Consider the following 11,571-nt stretch of genomic DNA (forward strand, 5'->3'; position numbering starts at 1 on the left):
TGCCTGTCCCTTATGGGGCCCATGTAATCAGCTTATATGGGCTTCCTATGTGGGACTCGTACTACAAAACCTACATGGGACCCGCTGATTTCACCCAGCCAAAGCCCATGCCCACACAGTACCCATGGAACCCGTAGTTAACCCATCTGGGCCCCACGTGTCATTGCTGGCTGGGATGTGTACCTGTCCACACACACACACATTACAATTTTGATACACATATCCACATACATTATTTACACTAATAATAGTTGCTCAAAAGTGGAAATGTCTTTGTCCTCCATGTATCTTGTGTTTTCACCCTCCTCTGCGCAGTGTCTCCTGTATAAGCAGAATGGATGGTAGAACAGACAGATACCTCTCGTGTGTCCATCCACTTCACAAATACAAGAGGTCCATCCGGAATCCACCTGATGGATCCCCTGGCAGATTTTTTAGACAGTGAATTAGCTCATTCCGAGGGCAGTCCTTCCTGTTGTCCCTGTAAGTCCCACATGCATCAACATTAATTGCAAACAAGTCTTTGAGGAGCTTTGGACTTGTATAAAAATTGTCCATGTACACATGGTACCCAGAACCCAAAAGGTGTGGTCCAAAAGATGTTACAGCATCATATGACAGTCCATGCCCTGTGGGAAAGTTGTTCTTTCCTGTGTACACAGAAAAGTCCACAGTGTATCCATTCGATGAGTCTGCGAAAACAAACAACTTGAAACCCCACCTGGTTGGCTTGGCTTTCATGTACTGTGTCATACCTATATGTGCTTTGAATGCCACCATTCTTTCATCCACAGCTAAGTTTCTTTTAGGATGATAGATGGCTTTACAAGCATGACGAATAGTGTCCATGAGAGGTTTGACCCTGAAAAGGCAGTCAGGGTTCAGCTATGCCCGTCTTTCTGTCATTATCCTTATCTGCATCTGGGTAACTCATGTGCACATTCCATGAAATGGTGCGGTATCTGTCCCTAGACATAACTGTAGCTGGAAAGGGTACGGAGAAAACACTGCTTTGCCGCCAGTAGTCCCTGATGGAGCTCACCTTCACCATGGCCATGTAAAACAGCAGCCCAATGTAGCGGTACATCTCACTGATGCTGACATTTGTCCATTTATATTTGCAGTCCTTTGCAGTTGCCTTGGCAGCCTGAGCATTGGTGTTGTGGCACAGAGTTGACACAGCACTTTCTGAATTTTTTTTTTTTTAAAGACTCATGAGCGAATGTGAGTCTACAGAGTTCAGTTGCGGTCCAGTTTCCCGTGCGGGCAGAAATCGCACAGTCTGTGGAACCATGTCAACATCAGTCTCTGTTTTCCATGACAGAGTGGACTGCCTGTTGCTTGCCTGCTTGTTTGCCTAGGATCTCTTCGGGACAGGTGCTTGGACATGTTCATTGTCACATCTGTAAAAAAAAAAAAAAAAAAACTTAAGTATGCTGATAACACAATCAAAGACACTGTATTATCATTATCAATCATTAATGGCCATGGATAAAAAAAGAAAACAGTTTTTGTAATTTCACACAAGAATAGGTACCTTTATATTATGACGATGTAAACATAATTACATTTCATCTGTAAAATATTACGTCTGTGGACTTACTCAGTATGATTCTCGATCGCACTGAGAACTGAACGACACCTGCGTGACCCTCTGCGAGGTGCTGGTGAAGGAAAGCGTGATGCAGACACATTCCTAAAAAACAACAAAAAAACTGTTAGCATACATTATCCAAAGTAAACTGATGGGCAATTAATTGGTATGGACGCACAATGTATGTACAGTATATATCTGTTTATGAGCCATAGGACGGAGAAATATTGATGGGCCATAGACCGTGTCACTGCGAGTATCTGTTGATGGGCCATATAGACCACACACATTTAGAGCATTTCAAACATTTACACCTGTATTCACAATCATCTGTGAATAAGGCAGTATTTTAGCATGATAAGCAGTGTCATAGGCTAACCAAAACCGAACATTTATATATAAAAATATAATGTCTAGTGACAGTAGGCTATCACATATTTGTGATAGGCTGAAAGATATTTGCACTAAATCACATTATATTTACTCCTAAGCATAAGATACATTAAGCATAAGGCAGAATTTTAGCATGAAAATCAGTGTCATAAGCTAATCAAAACTGAGTGAAATATATTTAATATACAAATGTTTAGAGAGTAATAGTTTGCTCTTGAGCATATACACAAATGTTAGGGATATTGTAAGGCAATCGTTCCTGCAAAATGTCAAAAGCTTACCAAAACTAAGCAAAATATAGTCTGAAAATTCATATGAGTTCTATATTATCAGAAAAAGAATTATATAACACTAAACAACTTACTCCAAATTTGTATACTCGGCAGGATCAATTCGCTCTTCAAAATGCAGCTGTTCATCATCTGAGTTGCAATCTTCCTCTGAGGAAAAGGTGAATTCTTCCTCGGTGTCCAGAATCATCTGAAGGGCCTCTTTACCAGAGTAGCATGTGCGATGCATATAGATCACCTATTTACCATGTGAATAGCGCTGGAGGAGTGCCGGCCTCAGCTCATTAGAGATGATGAAGGGAGAACGAAAAAACGTCTCGGTTACGTATGTAACCCTCGTTCCCTGAGTAGGTTACGTCAGTGACAACGAATGGGGTTTCGCTTAGAAAGCCTCTCACCTTCGAGTATACAAAACGAGCCAATTGCAAGAAAATGCCATGGGTCTGCGGAATTTGCATAGCATAAGTCCGCCCCACGTCGTGGGTATATAAGGAAGTACGCTGGCAACATGCAGATATGTTTCTTTGCTGAGGAGCTGAGACTGAACTCAAGCGTTCCAGCGGTACAGCAGAAGTGGCAGGGAGACGTAACTTTCCCTACTCAGGGAACGAGGGTTACATACGTAACCGAGACGTTCCCTTTCGTGGTCACTACGAGTTACATCAGTGACAACGAATGGGGTTCCCAGTCTAATCACGCCACCTCGGCTGTCTTCCAGTGCCCTGCGTAAGTCTGAGCTCCCTGTCGTGAGACTGGCATGGATGAAGGACTCCTACTTAACACAGGAATACCAAGGTACACTGGGAAGCATATCTCAGTGGAAATATGCAATCATGCCCAGCCCGAAGGGGGGGACTTGGAATACACATATGACCTGGAGGGGCTGCATATGGAGTATCACTGGGGTGTCCAGCCGCAGGTGGAATATTTCAACCCCAGGGGTGGCAAGGTGGCTTGCCAAGGGAAAGACACATGCTTAGAGAGGCTTACAGTGGAAATACACATGTGGGGGTCGCTCAGAGGGGGAACCATGCACATGGAGGCACCTAGCCAAGCGCGAAAGCTGCCAGTGGCATAACTCTGGCGTTGACGTCGACAGTGCTGGAGGAACTCAGGGACTGCGGGAGGCTCACCTGAGGAGAATATCGCACGTATCCCGTCCATAGAGAGGAATGGTGAGCAAGCGAAGACACCTGAGCAGAATCTAGTACCGGCTGGTTGAAGCGAGTACATGAGAAGAAACTGGCTCCACTCGGAGATTGTAGAATCTCGCGAATGTGTTAGGTGTCGCCCAGCCTACAGCTCTGCAGATGTCTGTTAGCGAGGCGCCAAGACCTTGCTGCTGGTATGCCAAAGCAATGGCGTCCACTATTCAGTGAGACAACCTTTGCTTGGAGAGAGCCTTTCCCTTCAGCTTCCCACCATAACAGACAAAGAGCTGGTCTGAGGTCCTGAAACACTGCAAACTGTCTACGTAAGCACGGAGGGCGCGTACTGGACAGAGCAATGCCAAGACTGGGTCTGCATCCTCCGAGGGCAGCGCTTGCAGGTTCACTACCTGGTCTCGAAAGGATGTGGTGGGAACCTTGGGCACATATCCAGGCCGGGGTCTCAGGATCACGTGAGAGTTAGCCGGCCCGAATTCCAGGCACGCTTCGTCAACCGAAAATGCCTGCAGGTCCCCTACCCTCTTGATGGAGGCCAATGCAACCAGGAGCGCTGTCTTAATTGACAGGAACTTAGCTCCACTGATTGCAGAGTGCTTCCTTTGAAGGCAGTTAAAACCACTGAGAGGTCCCAAGAGGGAACGAGAGGAGGGCGAGGAGGATTCAGTCTCCTCGCTCATCAGGTCGTGCCTTCCCAGAGACTTACCTTCAACTGCATCGTGATGTGCGGCAATGGGGGCAACATACACTTTCAAGGTGGAGAGAGACAGCCTTCGCTCCAACCCTTGCTGCAGGAAGGAAAGCACGACACTGATCGGGCATTTCCTGGGGTCTTCACGACGGGAAGAACACCAGTTGACGAAGAGGTTCCACTTCAATGCATAGGCATGTCTCGTGGACGATGCTCTAGCGGAAGTGATGGTAGCCACCACCGCTGGAGGTAGGGTACTCAAACCTGCCTCGTCCCGTCCAGGAGCCACACGTGAAGGTTCCAAAGATCGGGATGAGGGTGCCATAGGGTGCCCCGTCCCTGACAAAGCAGGTCCTTCCTCAAGGGAATTGGCCAGAGAGGTGCTGTCGCGAGGAGTACCAGTTCGGGGAACCAGGTCCGGTTGTGCCAATACAGGGCAACCAAAATGACCTGCTCCTTGTCCTCCCTGATCTTGCGCAAGGTCTGCGCAAGAAGGCTCACTGGGGGAAACGCATACTTGCGGAGAACTGATCCCAAATCAGCTGAACTGTACCAGCGTGGTCACGTGAACCACAGACGTACCCTCGGTGGTGTAGCGAGGCGGAATGACCGGCCCGGAGGAGGCCAGGGAAGGACCAGCGTTCCACGGGGACGTGCTGTGCTAGGGGTCTGGCGACATAGGGGGACGAGAGTGGTGAGGCTCGTAAGCGGCGCGCACTGTCATCCACAGCCTCTTGGGGCTCGGAGAAAGGGGCATCAGTTCTTGAAATGAGATTCTCCCCCGGCCCTCCACCGGGGGAAGGAGTGGCCCTGCTACCAGCTCCTGAGAAGAACTGAGCCCTAACTCCAAGCTGCCCGTCTCGAGAGTGCTGCTTAGCCCAGCATTTGGCCAGCTAAAGGGCGGAGACGGGCAGTGCCGCCCTCCCGCATCCCCCTCCTGCTCAGGGCCGGTGAAGGCTCGAGGGGAGGAGGCCTCGTTGGGAAGCAGACTAAGGAGACCGCACGGACGGATGACCGTTGGTGCAGAAGGCCTCAGTCCGCTTCAGGGGAGGGTTGAAGACTGTTGGGCGCAGTCCTCAACCACACCGCCGAGCAAGCCGCCTGTCTCAAGAGTGCTGCCTAGCCAGGCATTTAGCCGGCTAAGGGGCGGAGACGGGCGGTGCCGCCCTCCTGCAACCCTCTCCTGCTTGGGGCCAGTGAAGGCTCGAGGGGAGGGGCCGCAGGGAGACGGCCTCGGCGGGAAGCAGACTAAGGAGACCGGACGGATGACCATTGGTGCAGAAGGCCTCAGTCTCCTTCTGGGGGGTCGAAGACTGTAGGGTACAGTCCTCAACCACACCGCTGAGGAGCCCAGCCTGGGACATGGGGGAGCATCACCTGGCCCAGGGATCACGCAGGTACTGATGTTGCCCGTAGAGCGAGGTCAGTAGTGTGCGTAGCGGATCGACCAGCCCGGACATGGGAGGCATAGCGTCCCTGCGTGGGGGCGTGGTCGAGTTTCCGCGTTCTGTCAGTGTTGGCCAGGGAAGGACCAGCGTTCCACGGCGGCCTGGTCTGACAGAACTCCCGAGTCAGCACTGCCTCGAAGGCGACACACAGTACTGCATGCCTATGCCACGATAGTGACACAGAACATACAGCCCATGATCGCCACGCGATAAGTCACGGGGACTCTCGCGAGCCGGAGGCGTCCTGATGCACGTCCGGGAGAAAGGCACTGGGAGCGAGTGCTGTAGAGCAACACGCGCCCAGGAACCAATCGTAAGCCTACAGCGCTCGGGGGGAGGGCGGTGCCACTCCAACCAATGCTTTCAGCTGCCCAGGAAAGTATGGCCATCAGCTCTGGATCTGACTCGACTAACGCTGACACTCCTGAGGGAGGCAACGCAGTCGAATCCTCATTTCCAGAGGAATCAAGCCCACCTTGTGATGCTGTGAGTGACATGACACCATCTGCTGGAGCCCCGAATGAAAACACTGGGTCCCCGAGAGGAACCAGGCACACACGTAAGCCCCACGGTTTGCGATGTGGAAGGGGGCGTGGCCCGAGGAAAGCTCGTCGGTATTATGCCACACCGTAACCCTCAGATCACCCTGGCCACCAGCCAAAGTATCCCCTCTCGAGGAAGAGATAGATTGGGGTGTGGCAGAGGGGACTCTACCCACACAGAGATCATTGAGTCTCGATCTATAATATCGCGATGGTCATGTTGCCGCAATGAAAACATGACTCATCCACGAGCGCTGCAGAGCGTGATTAAGCCCAACACGCGAAACGGCTCGTGACCGTTAGGCAGATGAATCACGCGCCCACATCCAGTAAATACACGGCCGAGCCGTCTTGAAAAAGACGTGCCGCGTGCAGCTCTTTTAGAGAGAGGAAAAACCTCAGCAGAGTGCTGAAGCGCCCAGGGAGAAACACACACACTGTCGGCAAATCACTGCACAGATCAGCAGCAGGCAATGCGATCTCGCTGGAACGCGTCGTCACACCAACGCACTGAAGAGCCGATCATCTCGTAGAGTGAAGATCATTCATAATGGCTTGTAGGAGTGAAGAGAACTCTCGGCTCTGAAGCGAAAACATATCTGCATGTTGCCAGCGTACTTCCTTATATACCCACGACGTGGGGCGGACTTACGCTATGCAAATTCCGCAGACCCATGGCATTTTCTTGCCATTGGCTCGTTTTGTATACTCGAAGGTGAGAGGCTTTCTAAGCGAAACCCCATTCGTCGTCACTGACGTAACTCGTAGTGACCACGAAAGGGAACTGTACCTCTCCTTGGTTTCAAACGGATTACATAAACTGAGAATATTTGTTTTTTATATAAATTACTTCATTTTAAAAGAAGAGAATTCAAGCTGTATCAATACATATATCTCGTACCTGAGTGATAAGTATTCGCTGAGTTACAGTTCATTTTCAGACGCGATTCAGAATGGACTTCACTGACAGAGAGAAGGCAGAACTTGCATTATGTTTATTTTTCTTTATTTGGCAAAAAGCACAACACTTTGTCTAAGGATATTAAGGATCGAATGATGTATAACACTTATATGTAAGATCAAAATCAACAGAGTATTTTGAGTCTCTTTTTCACTGATAAGAAAAAAAGCAAGCTGATCACGCCGGCGTGATCGCCAACCCCAGGGGGTTAACTCCAACCCTGATCAGACTTACCTGCCTGCAACTTTCTAGTAATCCAGATGACCTTGATAAGCTTGTTCAGGTGTATTTGATAAGGGTTTGAGCTAAACTCTGTCAGAAAGTGGATCTCAAGGGCCTGAGTTGAGAACCCTTGTTATAAACCCTACATGAAAAACACATTAATATTGCTGTTTGTTTTGTTCTCCACACAGGTTACATAGCTGTAATCTCACTGTTCAAACTTGTGAGAGTTTGTCTGCAGTTCTTCAATCCTCAAACACCGCCCTGAGAGAGCTGGACCTGAGTAACAATGACCTGCAGGATTCTGGAGTGAAGCTTCTTTCTGATGGACTGAAGAGTCCAAACTCTCATCTGGAGATACTGAGGTCTGAATTCAAATACTTACATTTTATTTTATTTTGCATTAATTATGTAAAAATCACTCTGCTAAGATTTATTCTGCATGCAATTACATAGTGCTTTTCTTGTTCAGATGTCACATGTGTAATTTCACTGCTCAGTCTTGTGAGAGTTTGTCTTCAGTTTTACAATCCTCAATATCTGTCCTGAGAGAGCTGGACCTGAGTAACAATGACCTGCAGGATTCTGGAGTGAAGCTTCTTTGTGATGGAATGAAGAGTCCAAACTGTCATCTGGAGATACTGAGGTAAATGGTTTTCCTTTAAACAATTAATATAAAAATATATTATCACAATAAATAATGATTACATTTTGTCAACAAATCTGCTCTCAATTGAATGCCAGAACAAGAGACAAAAACAACATTTGCAGGGTTGTAATTGATCATTTCCATCATTATGGACATGACATTTGCAATCAAAAAATAAATGCATTCAATACCAATATTCATCACCACACCAATTAACATCATCTCTGGGGCTTGACCTTGCTACCTGCATTCTGGTGCCAAAATCTTACTTTAACATCGATCTTCTCCAGGATGATTCCATGCATCAAAATCCCCAGTAATGTACACTGCTCAGTGTTTATATAACCCCCTAATGTTTTTGTTACTTTTAAGAAAGAATTTACAGAAAATAACAGCTGAAAATACAAACTACGCAGGTCTTTGTGTGAAAGAGGCTGATTTGAATGCCAAACTAATGTCATGTGGACTGGTGCTGTATGTCTTTGTAGATTGTCTGGCTGTATGGTGACAGAGGAAGGCTGTGGTTATGTGTCTTCAGCTCTGAGTTCAAACCCCTCACACCTGAGAGAGCTGGATCTGAGCTACAATCACCCAGGAGATTCAGGAGTCAAGCTGCTCACTGATAAACTCAACCATCCAAACTACAGACTGGATAAACTCAAGTATGTAGAGCAGGAAGAGTTTTGATTAAACAACTCAAAAACAGCATTACAATCTTAATTACAACTTATTACAAACCAGTTACACTTTATTATAGATTACATTACTACATTTCATAAAGTTCTTATTGAGAATTTATAGAGGTTTAGCTCTAGTTATACCGGGCAAGAGAACGACCTGGTGGTGGTGGGGAGGATGGGGGTGAAGGCCGGCGTCAGTTTCTGCGAACGTAGTAATGGGTGCTAACCGGGCTTAAATACTCCATATGTCGAGTGGTGATTGGCTAGCTCTGAGGCCAATGAATGACATGATTAATGAATGATGTGATATTAGAGTCTTCCCCAGTAGAACTTGCCCTAGAGCTCCTATTTCTACCAGAAAGACTCAGGAGGCAAGAGAACGTATGAATAAGATTTATTTAACAGTTTGTATGCAAAATGAAATGTTAACCCTCTGGGGTCTATGGTGTTTTTGGGGTCCCTGAGATGTTTTGACATGCCCTGACATTTGTGCTTTTTTCAGTTGCTTATAAACATATTAATGGCAAAGGTGTAATTACACTCTATTCAGCATAAACATGGCTACCATAATATGTGAGCAACATGTATGTACATGTTTGTATTTTGAGAGAACAATGTTTATGCATGGTTATTAAAAAAAAAAAGTTTCTGAAATAAGGCCACAAAACACACTAAATATGTGTCCACAAAACTTTTGACTAATGGATGTTGTCACCTAGAGTTTTTGTTTCAAAATGATCTGAAAATCATCCTGCCTAATCATTCACATAAAACAATACATTGATTTAAATTTTGTAAGACACTTTTTGTTTGGAAAGGCAATATGCGTGGGGGCATGAATGATCATGAATAATGCTCTGATTCAAACCTGAGAAGACAATGACTTGCATAATGAGCCTTTCAGTCAGGTGTGTCACTGAGAGGGTATTACAAGAAAGAATGCGAGGACAAAATAAATATATATAACAATATAATCCAAATATAAATGAAAGTCAAAAGCACATTTTTAGTACATAGTCATACCTGGAAACAAATCCTGTTCAAATAGGCTATATGGGCCATTCTACAGAATTGGTTCAAAGTTAGAGTTGGAAATGTAAGGACCACCGACGGAATCCAACACTGGGCAAAGGAATAATGCGTGTATGTCTTTTCAGCGCTCCAGTGAAGTTCACTTAATTTATTGGAATTTAGTTTCAATATTACTTTAGCTCTACGCTTAATTTGACTCCAATTTCAAATGACAATCAAATTTAGATCGTGTTCCTGGGGGGCGCTCTATGGTGGCTAAGCAGTAAGACGTGTTTGGCCGGGCTTCCGGCATGCTTGCTTAATTTAATGTATTTTTCTTAAAGTATTCTTTCAAACTCGACGCCAGAAGTTTAAGTATCGGACCTTCTTGTTAAGTTGACTCCAAAAATCTGCAAAAATGGCGACAAATCTCAGAAAATACAAGTACACGGGATCAGCGGGCGCTAGGCCGAACGCCTCCTCGGACTGGATTACTTCCAAGGGTATGAGTGAATCGGCTCCACCCTCACCAAACCCCGGCGAACCGGATACACCTGACTTTAAGTCTGAAATACTTCTTGCGCTGAAGTCTGAGATCTCGGCGGTGATTAAATCGGAGCTGAAGGATGCCCTCGCGGAAGATTTAGACTTTCTTAAAAATGAATTACTAGCGGTGAAATCTGAAATAATAAACAGCACTGCGGCGCTTCGCTCGGAGCTAGACCAAGTCAAAGTGAGTGTCAAAGATATTGAGGGTGGCTTATCTACTTGGTCAGATGAGGTTGTCGCCCTTCAAAGTACAGTGGGTGAGTTGAAATCGGAGCTAAAGGAGCTAAAGGTGAAGTGTGAAGACATGGAGGGCCGGATGAGGAGGTGCAACGTGCGGATTCTCGGTGTTCCCGAGGCACCAGATTCCAGTTCAACCATAGCAGTCGCCAAGATGCTAACTGAGGTGCTACAGCTCGGGAAAGAGCCACTGATCGATCGATCGCATCGTACACCAGGTCAAAAGAGACCGGGTGGTAAACCAAGAGTAATTGTTGCTAAGTTTCACTATTATCAAGAGTGTGCGGAGATTCTGCGCCGTGCACGCACCTGTGGCCCACTTCATTTCAAGGGCGCGAATATCACAATTTTTCCTGATTACACTGCAAACGTGGCGAAGGCACGGGCAGCGTTCACAGACGTGAGGAGGCTACTTCATAACCGGCCAGGTGTTCGCTACGGATTACTTTTTCCAGCACGGCTGCGTATTACCCACGGTGAGGAAGACAAAGAATTTGCTGACCCAAAAAAGGCCATGGCTTATGTGAAGGAGAATATTATTGTGGCGACAGATGACGATCATTGACTGTGGAGCTGGTTTCCCTCGGTCTGCATATTTTTTCAGGTTGTATGGTCACAATTGTTTTAGATCCCGAAATATGTAAATTGTTATGCAGAAAATACTCTTTAGGGGATGAATGTAAAGCACTTTGTTTACAACGAACTAATTTATGAGGGTCAACATCTGTATTAATTTTATCTTCTTGCGTTGAGAATACTAACGTTACTATATCATTTTCTTTTTTGAAAATTTCTTTTCTGTTTATTTCTGGGGGCTAACCGGAAGCCCAAGCAGCTAGAGTTATGTTCCCCAATAAAAGCACTATAATGTGTGGATTTTTATGTTGTGAGGTTATGTTTCTCCTGGTTCTTGTAGGAGAAGGGGGTGGGTTTATACTGGATCTGTATATCATTGGGTTGTTTCTTGTCAGTTTCTCGAATGTAACCCTTTTGATTTGTGTATATTTTTTTTTATATGTGTTTATAGTATGGCTAACAAAAAAGGTACTAGACATTCGTATGATTATTCGGTTAACTGTGTAAGCTGGAACGTGAAGTCCATCAACGGTCCCTTAAAATTTTGGAAAATTATAACACA

The 11,571-nt window shown here is 46.2% G+C and overlaps 1 protein-coding gene across 1 annotated transcript in view; it reads left to right on the forward strand.

Annotated features, from left to right (window-relative positions):
* LOC311289091 (protein NLRC3-like) overlaps positions 1-7,957 on the forward strand; it is a gene marked incomplete at its 3' end in the record, with an annotated part of 105,655 nt that extends 97,698 nt beyond the window's left edge. Inside the window, exons 6-7 of the mRNA XM_084406849.1 lie at positions 7,499-7,672; positions 7,780-7,957. Of these exons, the coding sequence (XP_084262975.1) occupies positions 7,499-7,672; positions 7,780-7,957 (352 nt within the window). The remainder of the gene's footprint in view (positions 1-7,498; positions 7,673-7,779) is intronic.
* Between the last annotated feature and the right edge of the window lie 3,614 nt (positions 7,958-11,571).

This window comes from Rutilus rutilus (genome assembly GCF_951802725.1).
Source record: "Rutilus rutilus genome assembly, chromosome: 4".
NCBI classification, from domain to species: domain Eukaryota; kingdom Metazoa; phylum Chordata; class Actinopteri; order Cypriniformes; family Leuciscidae; genus Rutilus; species Rutilus rutilus.